This window comes from Aquarana catesbeiana, linkage group LG04 (genome assembly GCF_042186555.1).
Source record: "Aquarana catesbeiana isolate 2022-GZ linkage group LG04, ASM4218655v1, whole genome shotgun sequence".
In the NCBI taxonomy this organism is placed as follows: domain Eukaryota; kingdom Metazoa; phylum Chordata; class Amphibia; order Anura; family Ranidae; genus Aquarana; species Aquarana catesbeiana.
Genome location: NC_133327.1, coordinates 136,294,679 through 136,316,669, shown reverse-complemented (window position 1 = coordinate 136,316,669; position 21,991 = coordinate 136,294,679). Strand labels below are relative to the sequence as shown.

The 21,991-nt window shown below is 44.7% G+C and overlaps 1 protein-coding gene across 1 annotated transcript in view; it reads right to left on the bottom strand.

Moving 5' to 3' along the window:
- The window catches only part of INPP5D (inositol polyphosphate-5-phosphatase D), a 199,705-nt gene extending 177,968 nt beyond the window's left edge, over positions 1-21,737 (bottom strand). The window contains exons 1-2 of the mRNA XM_073625717.1: positions 21,452-21,737; positions 5,467-5,530 (exon numbers count right to left, since the gene is read on the bottom strand). Of these exons, the coding sequence (XP_073481818.1) occupies positions 5,467-5,530; positions 21,452-21,585 (198 nt within the window). The 5' untranslated portion in view covers positions 21,586-21,737. The remainder of the gene's footprint in view (positions 1-5,466; positions 5,531-21,451) is intronic.
- Positions 21,738-21,991: the final 254 nt, after the last annotated feature.

Here is a 21,991-nt window from a genome sequence, read left to right as displayed (position 1 = left end):
CTGCCTCAGGACATCCTGTAAGCCCGGGTACCTGCCCAAGAACCGCTGCACCACCAAGTTAAGGACGTGAGCCAAACAGGGCACATGGGTCATTTGTCCCTGTCGGAGGGCAGAGAGGAGGTTGGTGCCATTGTCGCAAACCACCATTCCTGCCTTAAGTTGGCGTGGCGTCAACCACCTCTGAACCTGCCCCTGCAGAGCTGACAGAACCTCTGCCCCAGTGTGGCTCCTGTCCCCCAAGCACACCAGCTCAAGCACCACATGGCATCTTTTGGCCTGCGTACTTGCGTAGCCCCTTGAACGACTACAGAGCACCGCTGGTTCCGAGGAAGAGGCCATGGAGGAAGAAGAAGAGGAGGGGGTGGAGGAGAGAGGTATGTCACAATCATTAGCATTTTGGAGGCGTGGTGGCGGAACAACCTCCAACACTACTGCACCTTGTCCTGCATCCTTCCCAGTTGCCAGCAGAGTCACCCAATGCGCCGTGAAACTTAGGTAACGTCCCTGTCCATGCCTGCTGGACCATGAGTCAGCGGTAATATGCACCTTACCGCTGACCGCCCTGTCCAGCGAGGCATGGACATTGCCTTCCACATGCTGGTAGAGAGCCGGAATCGCCTTCCGTGAGAAAAAGTGGCGTTTGGGTACCTGCCACTGAGGAACCGCACATTCCACAAACTCACGGAAGGGGGCAGAGTCTACCAACTGAAAAGGCAGCAGTTGAAGTGCTAGCAATTTTGCCAAGCTAGCATTCAACCGTTGGGCATGTGGATGGCTGGGAGCAAACTTCTTTCGGCGGTGCAGCAGCTGGGGCAGGGAAATTTGCCTGGTACAATCTGACGTCGGTGTACCAAAATCAGATTGCCCACAAGTACGTGGCTGTGACACACCTAATTCTACACCTTCATTCCTCTCAGTGCAGGTCTCAGAGAGGACTGAAGGTCTAGTGGGGTTGGAAATCTCAGCTGATGAGGAGCAAGCAGAGGTCCTCTTTGTTCTTTGGTGTGGGTCTTTTAGATACGCTTGCCAACAAACTGCATGGCAGGTCAACATATGTCTGGTCAAGCATGTGGTACCCAAGCGGGAGATGTTTTGGCCACGCGAAATACGCTTGAGACATATGTTGCAAATAGCAGCGGTGCGATCTGATGCACTCGTCTCAAAAAAGGCCCACACCAAAGAACTTTTTGAATAACGCGCAGAGACTGCAGCGCCCTGCACATGTGGAGCTTTGGGGTGTGATGCAGTCAATGTGCTGCCCTTAGGCTGGCCCCTGGAGGGCATCCTGCCTCGTTGGTGATGTGCCGCCTCCTCCTCCTCCTCCTCTCTCCTATCAGGCACCCACGTTGAGTCAGTGACCTCATCATCCCCTCCCTCCTCATCACTGGAGCAAACCTGGCAGTATGCTGCAGCAGGGGGAGCATGACTGCCAGATTGCTGTCCTTCTTGGGCACCCCCTCTGTCCGTGCTCGTGTTACTGCCTTCATCGAGCTCAGTATCATCATCAGAGCCTTCCAAACGCTGGGCATCCTCCTGGAGCATGTACCCAACACTGTGGTCAAACAGTTAGAGGGAATCCTCAGGAGGACATGGTGGGGCTAGGGAAGGAGTCACTGATGACATTGAGCCGAGGGAAGAGGCTGCTGCTTTGCCAGACAAAGTACCCTGGGCATGGGTGAGAGAGGATGAGGAGGATGAGGACGGCTTGGTCATCCACTCGACCAAGTCTTCCGCATGTTGCGGCTCAACATGGCCAGCTGCCGAAAAAAAGGCCAAGCGTGTCCCATGGCCACGTGCTGATGAGGATGCACCGTCTCCACGACCAGCACTAGACACAGAGCCTGCTTGCCCTCTCTTATTGGCTTGTGACTGTCTGCCTCTCCTTCTTGGCCTTCCAGACATACTAATGGCCTGTAGCTGCACTAAGCTGGGATATATATATATATATATATATGTACTGATACTGCAGCTAGCAAAATCAACTGCCTGCCTGTAGTATGAGAACACCACCAACCTTCTACAGGTAGCTTTAGCTGAACACTGTGAGGTGGACGCACCCCACTAACTTGTAGGTTTAGCAGAACACTGTGAACAGGACGCACTGCACTAACTGTAAATAGTCTAGCTGCCTGACTGTGGTACTAATAGGATCAAAAGAACACCAGCAATTTTCTTCAGGTAGCTGTATTTACTGTAACAAGACAAGCCTGCCTGTCAGTAAGAAGATAACAGAAACGGATCTAGCTGAACACTGTGAGCAGGACGCACCCCACTAGCTTGTAGGTTTAGCTGAACACTGTGAGGTGGACGCACCCCACTAACTTGTAGGTTTAGCTGAACACTGTGAGCAGGACGCACCCCACTAACTTGTAGGTTTAGCAGAACACTGTGAGCAGGACGCACTGCACTAACTGTAAATAGTCTAGCTGTCTGACTGTGGTACTAATAGGATCAAAAGAACATCAGTAATTTTCTTTAAAATACTGTAACAAGACAAGCCTGCCTGTCAGTAAGAAGATAACAGGAACGGATCTAGCTGAACACTGTGAGCAGGACGCACCCCACTAGCTTGTAGGTTTAGCTGAACACTGTGAGGTGGACGCACCCCACTAACTTGTAGGTTTAGCTGAACACTGTGAGCAGGACGCACCCCACTAACTTGTAGGTTTAGCAGAACACTGTGAGCAGGACGCACTGCACTAACTGTAAATAGTCTAGCTGCCTGACTGTGGTACTAATAGGATCAAAAGAACACCAGCAATTTTCTTTAAAATACTGTAACAAGACAAGCCTGCCTGTCAGTAAGAAGATAACAGGAACGGATCTAGCTGAACACTGTGAGCAGGACGCACCCCACTAGCTTGTAGGTTTAGCTGAACACTGTGAGGTGGACGCACCCCACTAACTTGTAGGTTTAGCTGAACACTGTGAGCAGGACACACCCCACTAACTTGTAGGTTTAGCAGAACACTGTGAGCAGGACGCACTGCACTAACTGTAAATAGTTTAGCTGCCTGACTGTGGTACTAATAGGATCAAAAGAACACCAGCAATTTTCTTCAGGTAGCTGTATTTACTGTAACAAGACAAGCCTGCCTGTCAGTAAGAAGATAACAGAAACGGATCTAGCTGAACACTGTGAGCAGGACGCACCCCACTAGCTTGTAGGTTTAGCTGAACACTGTGAGGTGGACGCACCCCACTAACTTGTAGGTTTAGCTGAACACTGTGAGCAGGACGCACCCCACTTACTTGTAGGTTTAGCAGAACACTGTGGGCAGGACGCACTGCACTAACTGTAAATAGTCTAGCTGCCTGACTGTGGTACTAATAGGATCAAAAGAACACCAGTAATTTTCTTTAAAATACTGTAACAAGACAAGCCTGCCTGTCAGTAAGAAGATAACAGGAACGGATCTAAATGAACACTGTGAGCAGGACGCACTGCACTAAATGTAAATAGTCTAGCTGCCTGACTGTGGTACTAATAGGATCAAAAGAACACCAGTAATTTTCTTCAAAATACTGTAACAAGACAAGCCTGCCTGTCAGTAGGAATATAACAGGAACGGATCTAGCTGAACACTGTGAGCAGGACGCACTGCACTAAATGTAAATAGTCTAGAAGATAACAGGAACGGATCTAGCTAAACTGAATACAGTGTATATATATATATATGCAACACCTGGGATGCATATATATACACAATACACTTTAAGTGCAGCTAACTGACTGACTGTCCTGCCTAATCTAGCTAACTCAGATGAAATGACACTGTCTCTCTCTCTCTCTAAGCACACCGGAACACACTGCACAGGGCCGCCGTGCAGGCGGCCTTATATAGTGTGGGGCGTGTACTAAATCCCCTGAGCCATAATTGGCCAAAGCCTCCTTGGCTTTGGCCAATTATGGCTCTCTGTTAAGGCGGCGCTGTGATTGGCCAAGCATGCGGGTCATAGTGCATGCTTGGCCAATCATCAGCAAGCAATGCACTGCGATGCCGCAGTGAATTATGGGCCGTGACGCGCCACACGAATTTGGCGCGAACGGCCCATATCGTTCGCAATTCGGCGAACGATCGAACAGCCGATGTTCGAGTCGAACATGGGTTCGACTCGAACACGAAGCTCATCCCTACTACCTGGTGATACCTGATAGGATCGGGAATGCCTATACCCCCTTAAGTTTCAGTAAAGCAGCGGCAAAGATTGGGTGATGCACTTTGCTGAAGACACCCAGAGAGATTTCAGAAATGCCCTTTTTATGGAGAGCAAAAAAAGAGTTAGGTATAGCAATTGGGAAGGGGGGGGGGTAATAGGAAAATGTCTGAGATAGAGGGAGGAGTGATCTGGATCTAGACTTCCAAATATTATACTTCGAATGATCCATTTATAAGGGGAGTTTACTTTAATGTTATTCCAGATGGGAATATATGATGTCCAGCCATTTTCTCCTGTTTTCTTCCGGACCTATGTACTGCAAAGTGCACTTCAGAAAGTCCCAATCGAGCCAGTCGAATGTTTCTTATTTATAGTGGCAAACCTACTAACTATTCAGCCAAAAGTTTAATATTTATGAACTTTGTGAAATCCCTGGGATTTGTCATGAACCCATGGTAGCCACGATCCCCAACCTGGAAAAAAAATATTACCAGCAGGGGGTAGAAAGAAATAGCTGCCAACCTAGATAGTCAGCATATGAACATTTTACATGATGGCTGTATCCTGGACTAAATTGCTTTGGACCATTACACTATTCAGCATGTTCCATTTATTTAGACAGCCAGGCAAAGGTAACGTGTATTGCAAAACCTTTTTTTCAATCTGTATAGAGTGGGGAAAATTTAGACCCTCTGCTAAGTATTCAATGCTGCTGCCAAACCAGCTGCTGACAAGGCCTTTCCCAAATCAAAAACTATCTTTGTGATGTAGGAGTGCTGACCCTATAGAGACGCTTTATAACATAATGCGTGGTTTGCAGTTATAGAGGCTGCTCACAAGCAGAGGAGTCTACTAAAGTTTTGAAAGATGGGAGTGCCCACAACAGCTTGTATAATTCTTAGGGAGATTTTATTTTGGAACAGTCAAATAATGCAAAATAAAAATTTTCAAAGAACTTTACAAGCTGGTATGGCGCTTCGATCATTTCAAAACTTTACTAATCTAAAACTAAAGAAAGAAAAATTATAGTTTTGGATATACATACACTTCAAAGATTATTCCCATCATCACCAGAGCTGACAGTTTCAACTTTAAAGTAGCAATATTCTTTATAATTTAAATAAATTATTTCTAAACTGCTGATTGCTTTGCTATGAGAATATTGGCTTTTTTTGTAGTAAATCCAGTTCTGCCGTAAACTACTGTGATAATGCTTCACAGGACAGATTTGCTTTAATTACCCGAGAAAATTGATGTTTTCAAAATATCTACAGAACATTTTTAGGTAAGAACAGTCTCACTAACCTCCACTGACAGCTGACTGCCAGGATTCTGTAAAATCCGGTATGTGTAGACACAATTCTGGAACCTAAAAACACAAACCAAGCCAAGAATCAAGATTATTTCTAACAAAAAGTGAAAGCGATCATGATCTACTGATGTCCAAACAAACACTACAACTGTGCTACACACAGAAAGTCTTCTAATTTATGCCCCGTACACACGGTCGGATTTTCCGATGGAAAATGTCCGATCGGAGCGTGTTGTCGGAAATTCCGACCGTGTGTGGGCTCCATCGGACATTTTCCATCGGATTTTCCGACACACAAAGTTTGAGAGCAGGATATAAAATTTTCCGACAACAAAATACGTTGTCGGAAATTCCGATCGTGTGTACACAAATCCGACGGACAAAGTGCCACGCATGCTCAGAATAAATAAAGAGATGAAAGCTATTGGCCACTGCCCCGTTTATAGTCCCGACGTACGTGTTTTACGTCACCGCGTTCAGAACGATCGGATTTTCCGACAACTTTGTGTGACCGTGTGTATGCAAGACAAGTTTGAGCCAACATCCATCGGAAAAAATCCATGGATTTTGTTGTCGGAATGTCCGAACAAAGTCCGACCGTGTGTACGGGGCATAACACTAAATTAAAAATTTACTGAAATACTGTAGGCTACCATTGATGACCTCCTTCTAAAATGCTAATTGTCTGACCGCTTTTGGCTTCAATAGTTTTTGAGACCGTGGTCCAGAAATGGCATGGAGCACCTCATATGCCTTTTTAAGCTGGTCATACACTAGTAAATTTTTGAACAAACCTTTGTATGAACATTCGTACAAACATAAGTATGACTATGAAAATTCTCTAGTACATTTGATGACTTGATGAAAACAAAGTTTGCTATTAACATTTAATTTTGAAGTAAATGGACCTCCCTGAAAAAAAAAAAAAAATCACTGTTAGGAATTCATTCATTAAAGAAAAAATTTCTACCCTGCTCTCGTCACTACTGTCAAAAACGAACATTAATTTGACCTCACTAACCACTGGAGATTAAAAAGCAAAACAAATGTTCTTACAACAAAAGTTTTTTTAAACAAAATTGTACTAGTGTATGGCCAGCTTTATTCCAAGTCAGTACCTGATAACGTATTGATGGCATTGTTTTAGAGTTACACTCAGGGAACTAGTATTTTTCAGAAGGAGTGGATAGCATGGGCAGCCTACACACTTCTCCTATGACAGCATTCTCTGATGTGCGTTCTAGGTAATCCACTTTGGCCAGAACCCCGAGTCAGTCATATAACCTATACAACCTTGCTGCTCTACCCATTCTGCACAGAGCAAACTGGATGTAAATGTACTATCATACTCTTCTCTAAAGCAGAAAATGTGGGAGAGCTTATGAGAGCTGGTGCAGGTGACAATGGCGCACATTCCTCACATTCCTCACACCAGGATATGTGACTATATTGTACCTTAACAGCTTTCCCACGCAGCACTGCTGTTGAGAATTGCCAATTATTACTTCTTTGCTTGATGAGCTCTCCACTCGTTCTAAGTGTTACCACAGGGCAGAGCAAGAGTGGGCCTGGGTCCTCGTCTGGAGCAGCTGTTGTTGTGGAAAATGTTATATTAATGTATTGTCATAAGTCTCCCAGTGTGTGTTCAATCACAGCCCGCTCTAATAGCTGACTGGGGCAGACCAACTCTGGTTGAGATCCGTTTGGTAGCGAAAAGCTCTTTGGGGATGTAGAGAAATGTTTGCGGAGTGGGGACATGTACGCCAGCTAAGGGCCCCTGTGCGATGCACAGAACGATCGTCTGGTGGGTGTGTGTTCGCTCTGCAAAGACATTATCGTTGTAACGATTGTGCTCTCGTGTTGCCCCTGTGTGCCTGATCAACACATTTGTGGCCCAATGAGTGTACGCCTGCCGATAATCTCTCGTCCACAAAGACAGTAGAATAACCCAGGTATACATTCTTCTCTGGAACAATGTATAATAGGGATTTCTATCAACGGAAATACGGGAGTCTTTTGGGTTCTGGTTGGAGACAGGGTTAATGTTTGAAAGCCATGTGGCTTCTAAAAACATACAGGCACCCTGTCTCTGCTCAGACACACCCATAAGACTCCTGTAGTCATTGTTCATTAGTTGTTGCATTTTCCTGTGTTAAATCCTTATATGGTCATTCACATCCTGTGAGGTCATATCCTGTGTCCATTTCTTGTGAGGTCACAAGTTTTGTAAGAGGTGTTTGGCTGTTGGAAGCCCAACCCTCAAGCTTTGGGACTTGCTATTGATATGCTAATAAAGTGGCTCACTCAGACAGCTGAGACAGGCTGGCTGCAGGGTGTTTTTGGAACTGGAAGCATGAGGATGTGATTATTTGTCTAGTTGGATGGCTGGGGCACACACCAGAGGATGGATACGATCAAAAGGTGAGATGCATTTATATCATTAGACGAAACTGTTATTATGATTAGAAACAGGAGATTTGGCCGTGTTCTTTGCGTACAACCAAATTTCGCTGACAGAATGGTGAGCCAGGTAGGAGTGAATAGAACCTCCTTTAGAATCGGATCATTAAGATGTGCTGGGGAGGGTCTGCTTCGCGAAAAGAACAAATTTTTCATCTTTTGAAATAATGCTGGAAGTTTGATCGTATGTCTGGTGTGTGCCTGTGTGTGTGTGTGTGTGTGTGTGTGTGTGTGTGTGTGCGTGCGTGTGTGTGCCTGTGTGTGCGTGCGTTGTGCTGTGAAATGCATATGAGAAATAGAAATGTATGAATTGATATTATTTGGAGCCTGCAATGTGTGTGTGGCTGAGTAGTTTTGTAAGTAGCTGAATCTGTTTGTAAAGATGCCATGAGTTTAGTGAAGGGGCAGGCATTGTTGTTTTTGTATTGAAAGGGGCTACGCCCTGGCGGAAGGGAACTATAATCTTCTGAACAGACATACAAGCATTCAATGTCTTGTTCCTGTGAAAGCTGTTGTGAACTGAGTTTGAGGGTATGTTACAGCCGTGTAATTGTGGGTTATGCGGCTTGGTTGTTTCATTGGATACCATGTGTTCCTAAGTTGTGCTTTTTTACAACTTTAACACTTTTAAATGTTTGTCTAAGTGTTCATTTAGTATCTCAAATGTGTAATTTTTTGGGGTGAAATTTTTGGTTTTGGCAGGAAAATGGTTTTTGTCTGCTACTTCCTTTTGTTCTCTTGTTGTCTACCATGTGACTACGGTCGGCCATCTTCTATTCCTTTGTGGGTGAACTTTGAAATGTTTATCCATCTTGGTCAGTTTTGGCGGGAAAATGCGCCATTTTGTTGGGGTCTGGCCTTTGCTGTGGTCACCATGTGCATCGGCGGCCATTTTGAAGACCTGTGAGGTTTCCTATAGGGGAAGCTCCATTGTGTATTCCTTTGTGTGTGCAAAACCATGTGCTTTTAGCTACAATCTGGATTTTAGGCACCATTTTGTGAATTCTATTTTTGTACTGTTTACATACTTTTCAAGGAAACTATTACGTTTTCTGTATTGAATATTGGTTTTAAGTTGAAATGCCTGTCGCATATCCAAGTTCCCATGCATTGTTGGAACATCACAATAGGAGCTGTTTACACCCTGTGGGGGTCTCAGGTTTCTAGGTAATAACATGGGGGGAGTTCTAACTCTGAGTCAAATATTGTGTTGTATTTGCGACAAGAGTGTATAGTTTAAGACGTTTTATGTAACTTTGTGTCTTGTCATTTGTTAATGTCAGCCATTTTCCTGTAGTCCTGGTTTCATTCACCATTTTGCCGTGGACCAATTTTCGATTGCTGCAACGGCCTTTTTGTTTATGCTGATTTTAGTCTCCAGCGAAATATCTCTGGTTTTGTACTGAATTCCATTTCCAGTAGAATCATTTAGGTTTTTATTCCAGTTGTTTTAAAGAAGTTTATGTTTCTGGTGAAGAAATCTCGATTTTGGGGGGATCAACAACTAAATTTCATGTGTTAATGGCGCCATTTTGTTTGTGGCTGCAGTGGAAGGGAAAAGAACTCCTTCAGCCATCTTTTTGCAGGAGTTTCAGTTTTTGGCTTTTGTTACACTGTTGTGTGGTATTTCTGTCTCAAAACTTGTGGTTTGACTTCCCAGGGGATATGTGACTCAAGGGAGATTTCCTCCCATTTGCAATATGGGGGCTTATTCCACCCACTCCTGGACAAAAGTTTTTAGTTGTTGATGTTTAGCCATAGATTTTTCTAATGTTTTGATAGACAAAATATGAAGCTATTCAAGGCTTCCCCTCCCCCTCCCTCTTCCTACTCAGGTGTGCAACAGGAAGTTGGTGGGAGGGGCTTGGGGTCTTTTGACTTGTGTTTGGAAGGATGAAATCATTTTTATTTTTAAATTAAGTTAAGGTTTATACTGTAATACAGTTTTGGGTAGAGAGCAAACAGGAGGCATCCAAGTTATTGTTGTAATATCTAGGTACAGACAGAAGCCATAAGTTTGTTTTTGTTTTGAATAGCGGAGGATTTCATGGTGTTTTTGTAGTTGTCGGACGAACACGTTTAGAAGGCTGTATATCGTGAGACTGGTCGGGCCGTGTATAATAGTCGGAATTCCAGTTCGCGATTGTATTAGCATAAACGTGAGGAGTAGTACGCTAACAGCCCCGCTCAGGCCGTGTATAATAATCGGAATGCGGGGGGTCGATTATGGTGACAAAGGCGCAAACCATAATTGCTCCGAAAATAAAGCGCAGGGTTCTCTGGACGCAGAGTTCGCCAAAAAAAGCGATTTGAATCGTCATGGGCAATGGGTCGTCCATGCACCCCAGTCAGACAGCTACATAATACATGAAATCTGAGTTCTGAGGAAAAGGCCATTAAACCCCAGAAAGATTGACATAGGTGGTCCAAGGATACTATTTTGGGTATCCCTCTGGAGTTGATGTAGCGCGACTGCGGCTTCAGAAATCTGTAATGTTGAGTGAGTTGATGGATGCGTTTGTGTGATTAAAAATACACAGGCCTGTTTTTGAACTTTGTGTGGCTGGTCCATGAAAAGATTTCAAAATGCTCTCGTGCTTTCAAATTGTATTCTTTTCTATCGCTAAAAGAGTGAAGGCAGCATTCCATCTGGTCGTTTTTATTTTTTCGTTTTTGGGAACTATGAAATATCCCCCCCACATTTGTATCTAAATGTTTTTCTTTGTCTCATTGTTTGTATGTGGTAACAAGATGTTTGAACCTCCCGTGACAGCCCTCTTGCGTGTCGCGGCTGTTGTATTTTAGAAAAAAACGTAAAAGTAAGTTTTACAGAGGGTTTAGTTATTTTTGGTTTTGTGGAATGTCAGTGACAATTTACCAATGTACATGAATGTTGTATTGTTTACCATTCTTTGAAGGATAGAGTAATAACCTTTGTTTATAAGTATCTTTTCAGGTCCAAAGAGTTTCTGGAAGTGTGTGTACAGGTGAAGGTAAAAGTGTCATAGGCTATTTCACTGTTTTATTCTGCACCATTCTAAACCCTGCATGTCTTCCTCCAGTTTGTAATGAGGAGGGAAGAAAAGGGGGGATGAGAGTGGTGAGAATGAAAATTTTTCAAACCAGTAATACTAACCTTTCTAATTCTAACCAAGTTTGTGCCAAGACTGTCTTTCTTTGATAGAATTTGAATCAGCAAGCAGCAGTCTGGTGAAGGAAGCTCCCATCTCAGATGCTAAGAACCTTTTTGTCACTGGTTCCAGGTATTACACCCCGGATGGTAAGCCACGCACAGGTTATGCAGAGACCACAGTCCCGATGTCTGGGTTATTGTCATATGAGGTTTGTTCGAAGGTCAACCAAAAACAGAATTGTACTTTCCTCATTAGCTGTCACCTACATTCTCAGCTGATGGGGCGGGTGCAATCACTGTAACATGAACTTCAAAAGGTCCACCACAGGGTTCACGAGTCCATCCCGGACCCTGACACAATAACCAGTTTACATTCTTTCCAACCAGGTGACTGGGTCATTATAAAGAAGCTTGAGGGATGAGACCACGCCAGCCACTGCAAGAAGCTGATCAACCACAAAAGAGTAGAGGAGTATCTTTGTTCATTTATATTTTTTTTGTTTAATAAATTTTGGCAAGGGTAACGATGAAAAGCATCCCAACTAGCTAAGAAAGAGAACAGGACACATGGTCGGGTATTAGTGCCCCAGCGATGACGGCGGTACATGATATATGTGACATTCATATTGGTGTGAGGAGTTTTGACAGACTAGTAAAATCCAAACAGACACCTGTCAAAAGAACAACAAAACATTTCTAGAGGGTAAAATTAATTATAATTTTAACAATAGCTCTGGTTCTTGCCAGCTTTGGTATCGGGATAACTAGGTAGCCCACAAGTGTGCTACAACTGAAGTTTGGTATTAATGTGGATCTACAGCTTATAAGGTAATTTCCCGTAAGGCGAGAGGTTCATGTGTGCTGGTGAAGCATCTTATGTCACGGCCGATCGTGAGGATCTGATAGCGCGAGAGAAGGTAAGAATGGCAGGGACAGCTGCAAGGGAATTGCTTGTACACAGTGGGGGCTTGAGCTTATGAAACGCTTGAACAATTTCTCATCCATTGAGGATGGGATGTTTCATGTAACTGTTGAAGCTACAAGGAAGTTCCCACAGTCCAAGGGTTTCTGGGAATTCATAAGTAAAGATTGTTATACCTGGATCGGGGATAGTAGTGACAAAGTTCAGGCCCATATGGATAAGGTTTAGATCCCTACAAGGCAAAGCCAGAGCTATAGATAGTGAAGGTTGGAATCCTTTTTAAGGGTTTGGGAATCGTTGGAGATTTAATTTTTATCTTGCAGCGGATCATAGTGAAGGAAGTAGGGGTATATATACTCATGTTGTTTTTGTTTCTATTCCTTCTAGATGCCATGATGAGGTGCTCCTGTTGCCTGATTGGACGCGTGACCAGAGCCTGAGCAGATGACCACATCTTCCCTGATGAGATGCCCCGAAGCCCGACCCACGTACAAGACACAGAGGATCCCAGACCGACCGGCGATTACTACAGCTCACCACGTCATCTCCAACAGAGTCTACATGTCAAGCCGTGTTTTACTTTTTATGGACTAAGAAGAAGATCAGGATTCATCGAGGGACACATGGGATCATATGACAAGAGGAGGGACTGTTGTGGAAAATTTTATATTAATGTATTGTCATAAGTCTCCCAGTGTGTGTTCAATCACAGCCCGCTCTAATAGCTTACTGGGGCAGATCCGTTTGGTAGTGAAAAGCTCTTTGGGGATGTAGAGAAATGTTTGCGGAGTGGGGACATGTCCGCCAGCTAAGGGCCCCCGTGCGATGCACAGAACGATCGTCTGGTGGGGGTGTGTTCGCTCTGCAAAGACATTATCGGTGTAACGAGTGTGCTCTCGTGTTGCCCCTGTGTGCCTGATCAACACATTTGTGGCCCAATGAGTGTACGCCTGCCGATAATCTCTCGTCCACAAAGACAGTAGAATAACCCAGGTATACATTGTTCTCTGGAACAATGTATAATAGGGATTTCTATCAACGGAAATACGGGAGTCTTTTGGGTTCTGGTTGGAGACAGGGTTAATGTTTGAAAGCCATGTGGCTTCTAAAAACATACAGGCACCCTGTCTCTGCTCAGACACACCCATAAGACTCCTGTAGTCATTGTTCATTGGTTGTTGCATTTTCCTGTGTTAAATCCTTATATGGTCATTCACATCCTGTGAGGTCATATCCTGTGTCCATTTCTTGTGAGGTCACAAGCTTTGTAAGAGGTGTTTGGCTGTTGGAAGCCCAACCCTCAAGCTTTGGGACTTGCTATTGATATGCTAATAAAGTGGCTCACTCAGACAGCTGAGACAGGCTGGCTGCAGGGTGTTTTTGGAACTGGAAGCATGAGGATGTGATTATTTGTCTAGTTGGATGGCTGGGGCACACACCAGAGGATGGATACGATCAAAAGGTGAGATGCATTTATATCATTAGACAAAATTGTTATTATGATGAGAAACAGGAGATTTGGCTGTGTGCTTTGCGTACAACCAAATTTCGCTGACACTGTGATCTCTGTTCCTCTACCAATTGGGGTTCTCAGATCATCAACAAAAAGAACTGAGAAGGATTGGGGCAGTATTTGCATTACATCACATCATCTATCAGAGCCTGGCAGAAGAAGTAAGTAGTGGAAGACCTCCTCTGCTGGCTCTAATTTGAATGTTACAACAGTGAACAGCGAGCAGTTATGTTATCAAGTGCAGACAGTGAGGAGTATTTAGACTTGAACTATCAACCACTGGAGCTATAAAGGCCAGAGTGCACTAATGGCGCTCCCTGCTGGGAGAACACACAGTCATACCTCCCAACTGTCCCTGATTTTGAGGAACTGTCCCTGATTTGGAACAGATTTGCTCGACTGCCCCCCCCCCCCCGTCTCTTTCCTCCTCATTTGTCCCTCATTTTGGTCTGATCTATATAGTTGTATATAAAATGCACTTTTTCTCTTTCAAAAAGTGTTTGCCGGTGCTAAACCTTATATTCAATTTCTAAACTCTTGCATTTGTAAATTCCAAAAGTTAGTATAAAGGAATAGCATGGGTAAAAAAAAAAAAAAAAAAAAAAAAAAAAAACACTTGTGGGTTTAAATGATCTTTTTTTTAAAAAATCTCCTTTAAGGGGACGTGGCAGGGGGTGTGCCTTCATAATTTTGCTAATAGGTGACCCTCATTCCCATCTCAAAAAATTGGGAGGTATGCACAGTGATGATTTCTAGCGGCTATACTGACTAGCAATAATTGCATGAAAAATCCGACAGGCTGGTTATACCCAAGTTGATCAATCGGCTGAGCCCATACAAGGTTCCAATCTCAGCTGGTCCCTGCTGAACTGGACGAGATTTGGACTGTCTAGGGCTGCCTTAAAGCGGTGTTCCGCCCAAAAAGCAAAAATTAAAAGCCAGCAGCTACACATGCTGCAGCTGCTGGCTTTTAACAATAGGACACTTACCTGTCCTGGAGTCCAGCGATGTCGGCACCGCAGCTGTTTCCATCAACTGTTGGGTGAATGCCGCCACCATTGCGGGTAAGGGTACCCAGCAGTGTAGCCTTACGGCTTCATGCCAGGAACCCTACTGCGCATACGCGAGGCCCCGCTCCTTTCTCCTACTGGCCCGGTGACAGGGAGAGGAGGAGGGAGGAGAAGGGAGCCCCGCGGTGATGTCACGGGCCGCGGCCTGGACTCCCGGAAGTAGGAACAGGATACCTGTCATAGACAGGTGGCACCGGAGTGGCACCGGAGGGGGAGAGGAGACAAACGAGCGGAAGTTCCACTTTTGGATGGAACTCCGCTTTAACTCCTCCTACTGCCCAGGGCACACTGGAATCCGTAGTTCAGAAAGTCAGTTCCTGTATTACATGGCTGCCATTTGGACTACACTTTCTAGTATTCCAAGCACCCTGCATTGAAGTCTGTGGGGTTGCTTGGACTTAGCTCTGCCCATGCTGGCTGGAGGAAAATGGTGCTGCATAACATCAGTATCTCATTGGAAAGTGAAAGTAAACTGATTGTAAAGAGGAACATATCTCCTTCACCATGTTTGCTCACAGAAGCACTGTCAGACAATGAGAGAGACAGAGATGGAAGGAGAAGAGAAGAACAGCGGCCATTTTCTGGATAAGCAGTTGTGGTGCACTCAGAGAGGGTCAAACTGCTGATTATCTGTTTGTGACAGAGTCAGTGTCCCTCTCAGGCTGGAGAAGTGCTGGTAACTATTTTATTTGCCTTCCTCCTAGTTAAACATGTGAGAATACAGAATGTGAGTCTGGGACTACTGAAAAAAGACAGAGTTAGGACTTTCACTAAGTGCCGGGTCACATCTACGCGACTTCAAAGCCGTATGACTGACAGCTGACATCCTATGCAACTTCATTGCGGCTTGCTTGTGACTTCATTAACAGAAGCCGTCCCAAAGTAGTGCAGGAACCTTTTTCTAAGTAGCTGTGACTTGAGTGGCACCGATTAAAACGGTTCCATTGCTGTTAATGGAGAGCGATTTGTTGTGCGACTTTGAACTCTCAAGTTCCACGTCAAGTCGCAGCAGTGTGAACTGAGCCTTATGCCCTGTACACACGACCAGTTTTGCCATCGGAATAAGCTCTGAAGGTTTTTCCAACGGAATTCCAACGGATTTCTGCTCAAGCTGTCTTGCATACACACGGTCACACCAAATTCCGACCGTCAAGAACGCGGTGACGTACAACACGTACGACGTCTCGTACTTGCTACAGAGCATGTGTAATTTTTGGTACGTCGGAACAGCATACAGACGAACGGAATTTGTTCCGTCGGAAAAATATAGAACATGTTCTCTATCTAAGTCCGTCTGAACTTTTGATGTAAAAAATCCGATGGGGCATACACACGGTCGGAATATACGATGAAAAAGCTCCCATCGGACTTTTTCTGTCGGGAATTCCGACCACGTGTACGGGGCATTAGAGTAATGAAAGTTCACCACATATACAGGGAATACCTAAAGAGTGTATATGACAGGTTTTTGAATAAATGTCAGTCCAGGTGACAGATTTGTGTCCATTTTGGCTGGAGCATCCATACAGACCTCAACTGAGCTCCCTCCCTTCCAGTGATCAAGGAATTTTGCAGTGAAGCCTGATCATGAAGCTGAGGTACAAGTTCTCCATCATATCCCCTCCCCTTGTGATTGACAGCAGTCAGTAAACGGATCCATAGCCAATTGACAGCCTGCTCTTAACTATATAATCTTCCCACTGCTTGCTGTCAATGTTAAGACTTTGTAAAAGTGATGCTATTAAGAACTCCCTGAATCTGCCACACATGACCAAAATGGGTGGCAGGAATTTTTGAAAGGGCCATACTGCCAGAAATGTGTCATTGGGGATTTAATGAATTCCCTCTATAGAGTTGTCTGAAAATGATAATGCTGCAATTAAAACTGCTTCTACAGTGGATGATCAGTCTTGGACTGCTGACAGGGCAGGCACGTGTAATCCTCTGCCCGCTCCTTCTCTCCCCCCCTGCTCTCGCTGGCGTGGCTGCAATGGCGATTAGAGATCTGAGTATACACCTGCACAGGACCATGGAAAATGTAGTCCAGAGGGAAGCACTGCCTTATGGAGGTGACTGTCAACTACAGGGCCAAGAACAGACTCAGCAAGAGGAGAAGAGAGTTTTCCCAGGCTCTTGAGATGGAGAGAGGGCTTTTCTGTATGGCAACCAGAGCGGTAACATCTGCCTATGGTGTACCAGGATCACAGTGCTGTTTCTGAGCCTGTGCAGAGACCGGAGTTCCAGGACTGAGCTTGTGAGGGCTGGGACACTTAGACTGTGGATTGAGGATTGGATTACAAGGACTGAGCCACTGAGGGTCAGGTTCCAGAGACCTGAGACAGAGGAGGGTCCAGGACAAGGTTCAGTGGGTACCAGGAGTGTCGCGGCCCGTCCATAGGGGGCACACGGACGCCGCCCCCAGCAGTCACTAAATAAATAAAAAAAAAAAATTAAAATTAAAAAAAAAAAAAAAGGCCCTTTAAAAAAAAAAATTGAAAAAAAATGTCCTTTAAGTGCACTGTGTTCGGGCGCCGGACACAGTGCGCTATGGGAAGCACCACGTCAGTGCAATCACGAGATTGCAGATGAGGCGATTCATTTGCAGGCTTTGGAGTTGGCTTGTGGTGCAGTCCATCGCACCGGACAACATCCGCCCGCCCGTAGTATCACTTAACTTGGAGGTGCTTTGTTCTCCAAGTTAAGTGATAAATCGGAAGTGACATCAGAAGCTCCGTGGAACGCACGGCCCAAGCGGAGCTGGTAAGCTGCAAAATAGGTGAACTGTGAGCGCCTGTTAGGAAAGCGAATGACTAGCTGCTCTCCTAACACTGAACTGCCTCTCCGCAAATCAAGTGCTCGGGTCTGTTACCTGTCACCAGATTGGCTGAAACGACAGGCGCCACTATTGGACGCCTATCAGGAGGAGAGGACAAGAGATGAGGCAGGAGACACATGAAGGACCCCGCTCGTCGCCGTCACCCGCTGCCCCACAGACACAGGGTAAATGCCGGACAGATGGTGAGCAGGCGGGGAGCACACTGGCAGCATTTAATGGGCACACCGGCAGCATTTAATGGGCATACTAGCAGCATTTGATAAACACACTGGCAGCGTTTGATGGGAACACTGGCAGCATATGATGTGCAGTTGGGCACACTGTCAGCATTTGATGGGCACACTGGCAGCATTTGATGGGCAGTTGGGCACACTGGCAGCATTTGATGGGCACACTGGCAGAATATGATGGGCAGATGGGCACACTGGCAGCATATAATGGGCACACTGGTAGCATTTGATGGGCACAGTGGCAGCGTTTGGCACAGTAGCTGCGTTTGATGGCACAGTGGCAGCGTTTGATTGGCACAGTGGCAGCATTTAATGGGAATAGTGGCAGCGTTTGATGGTACAGTGGCTGCATTTGATGGGCACCGTGGCTGCATTTGATGGCACAGTGGCTGCATTTGATGGCATAGTGGCTGCAATTGATGTTTTTTTTCAAAATGTTTTCAGTTTGTTTGCACCCCCCCAAACATTTTGAGCACCAGCCACCACTGTCCAGGACTGATGTGCAGTTGCAGCTGTGCTTACTACACCACTGTTTGCAGTTCATACAACAGGAGACTGCCCATTTGCTTAATAACCCCAAAGCCAATCATTGCATGCAGATTTAAAGGGATGGTAACCAAGTGTACAACTGTACAGTTTGGGCCCCACCATTAACCGGCTGAAGTCTGCAAACCAACCACAGACACTGTACAACTACCTCCCAGGGGTATCCCTTTTAAGAGTTATACATAGGCCTACATTAAGGGGGATATACACAGAGTGCTCTCTGAGATACTTTTTGTTTATTTGTTGCAGAGGATTACTGTGAGACTCTTATGCCGCATACACACGAACTGACTTTCTGGCAGAAAAGGTCAGACGGAATCATTCCAATCGTGTGTGGGCTTCATCTGACTTTTTCTTTCTAAAATTCTGACGGACCTAGAAATAGAACATGTTTCAAATCTTTCCGACGGAATCAGTTCCTATTGGGAAAACCACTAGTCTGTATGCTATTCCGATGGACCAAAAACGACGCAAGGGCAGCTATTGGCTACTGGCTATTGAACTTCCTTTTTCTAGTCCCGTCATACGTCATCGCGTTCTAAAAAATCAGACTTTGGTGTAATCGTGTGCAGGCGAGTCCGTTTCAGCGGAACTCCGTCGGAGTCTATTCTGACGGAAAGTCCGGTCGTGTGTACGCGGCATTACCTAATGCTGTTCATTGTTTATATACGGTTTGCTGTTTATGCTGCTCTTTACCAGTGCTGCAAGTACAAGGTTTGCTGCTTAGTACCACAGTGATCTACATGAATTGCCATAGTACAGCCTAGAATTCTCATAAGTTAGTATTGCATTATAATGGACTCCTTTATTTGTTCATTCTTTCGTTGTGTTGACATTTTTTCTTGCTTTGTGACAATATACTTATCCCATTTGCTACCACTTAGCCTGGTACCTATTTCCTATGTTCTAAGACATCTGTGGGTAATATTCTAATAACTCATAGGTTCCTAGGTGTTTTCCTTACTAGCTAACCAGATGTGTGAGAAGGGCCGAGGCAGTTCTTAGAGTCATGGCAAAGAACAGAGAACCCATAATACGAAGTACATCCTTTTGGGGTAAAAGTTTGACTTATGTCTACCATGGACAGCCACACACTGATCAAAATTTGGCCGGTTCCTGCTGAACCTGGCAATTTTCAATCAGTGTATGACCAGCTTCAGTTGCTAAGTTGCTGTGTAAAGAGACAGTGCCTGATATTGCTAAAGTGTCTTTGCAGGTACTTGTGACTGTATAAATTGACTAGCATCATGCCAGACAGGTTATGAAATGTCCACAGGGTCTAAACAGTCATCATCTAATGATTGCAAAGTACCTGTTCCTGATATCTGCAGAAGATCATCCTTTACTCCTAGATGACTTCTCCTAAGCCACCTATTCTGCTCTTGTGACCCTAAAATGGACCAGTGTTCTAGGATGCTATTGTAACTTGACAAAGTGGTAAACTGTTTCAGCCAGTTTCACCTACACAATATCAGTAGGGTGGATTAAATCACACCTGGGTGCAGTTTGGCAGCTTGGCCGTGGGCATTGAATGACCTTGTCCGGACACTGGATAACATTGTTGCACCTTCAAAAAACAAGTCAGCAATGTCAGCTCATAGTTCAGTCCTGGCACCTCATGTTGACTGCATTAAGAGGGAGCCATAGGTTATTGGTTGAAGACAGCTGCCATCAAAGGTGCTCTAAGCATAGTCTGATGGTTGTCTAATCATGCTGAAACCACAGATACTAGAAAATATGCATTCAAAGTGGCTTGGCTGATTACCCGATCTGGTTACTGAACTCTGGCTTGGCTGACTACCCGATCCGGTTACTGGACTCTGGCTATGCTTTGACTTCGCTTACTCTATTTACCTTTTTATTTTTATTAATAAACAAGTGTGATTCTACTGTACTTCTGTTTCGGCCTGGTTCATGATTTCTGACACTCAGAGGTCCACGAAGTAAGGTGAGCAGCCTGTACTAATGGTGGTGGAAGCCCGGCTAAGGACGCACATATATTACAATTGTATTCGAGCACCCTGATCACTATTGAGGATTCTTCATCTTGTTTTTTGGTATCTCTCTCTACGATGACCTGGCTTTTTATTTGGGACTATCCATATAATATTGAGTTATTGGACATTCCATATGAAAGCTTTTTAGTATTATTTTAAGCACTGCACTGTTTTTTTACTATATGTCTGTTCAAGGAGTGTAATATATTGACTTTGAGTGTTCAGCTGCTGTAGACAGGGTTAATTGTCTTTGTATTCGCACTAACTGATTTCACTTATTTAGTAATTAAACTCACTTGGTGCCTTATCTGCATTAAATTGGCCGCAGAACCTGTGTAATTCATATGTGTTCGGGTTTAAAGGGATGAGGTGGCAACACTAGTTAGGACCATTGTCCGGTTTTTATTGCTGTCTATGCTGTCATTCTTTCAAATTGTCCTGATCACCAATGTCAAATGTGAAAGTGAAGGTACAGTAACTTCAGTGAGGGTAAATCCAACATTTTGAATTGCCTCCAGTTCAGGAACAGAAGGGAAATCTGCCAATGGGGACACTCGTTCCATGATAACTAAGTGGGAATTTCCCCCACATTGGAAAGATATCCTCACTTCCTGTTTAGTCTACAAGACAAGATGTGATAGGGAAGTTTCTAATAAGACACAGATGGCAAAAAAAAAGACTGACAGTTATAGTAACCCTCCCCTACTCTATACAAAATGTAAACCAAATATACTTTGAGGCTGGATTCACACCATTGCCACATCCATCTTGCAGCAGGGGTCTGGTGCGTGCTGGTTCACCATTTCAGGACCGATTTCAGCCCGAATTTTGGGCTGAATTCGGACCTGAAACCAACCAAAAGACGCACAGTGTTTTTGTGCAAAACACACCGGACCTGCTTCGGAGATATGTGAACCAGCTCCACAGAGAGCCGGTCAAAATCTCCTGCTATTGTGAACTGGATGTGGGGAGACCGCATCCAATTCGCAATGGTGTGAACCCAGCCTAAATCTATCCAGTTGTGCCTCGTGCCAAACAACGTTTCATGACAATATTAAAAAAAGCAAAAGAACCTGGAATTGAAAACGTAGATTAGCATCCGCAATTAAATGATATCATTATTTTCCAGTAAAGGTTTGACAATGAAAACAGGCAGCTGCTTGATTACTATGAGCTACACTCGCCTACAACTTTTACACAATGCAAACATCTGCGTACTTGGTGTATGACACTTATCTCCAATCAACCATGAAAAGTAACATTTCACTTACAGCACACAAAGAGCATATGCCCGGCAAACCGATTCACTGTCTCGCACTAGGTAACTCCCATCCTTGCCAGCATGTGACAGCAGATCCTCAGCCTTGGAGCGAGTGATATTCCCATGGTACCAGGGCAGTGACATCTCAGGAAGTGTCAGTTAGATGCAGTGTTTGCAGAGGACACCCCTCTGACTACTGTGTTAGGACCTCAGTCGCTTCAGATAAAACAGACAAGTTCTGCACAGTAAATGCTCTCTACTAGTTCTCTTATTCTGTGTGTTACAGTTTCCTGTTTTAAACACTGAGATGCAGAGGAAACAGAAACATGGGGACTTCCTTATTATAACCACAACACAGAAGGGAGGGGGTGACATAAACTCATGACAACTTTGCACCAGGTACTTACTTTTGTTACTTCTAGATGTAGCTGCATCAAGCTTCTTTTATTTCAGACCCTGTGGGACATTACAGCAATCGGAGCCTTTGCCTAAAAGGTAACACCACTGTTGTGGAAAAAATATAGCAAATAAAAAAAAATAATATTATAGC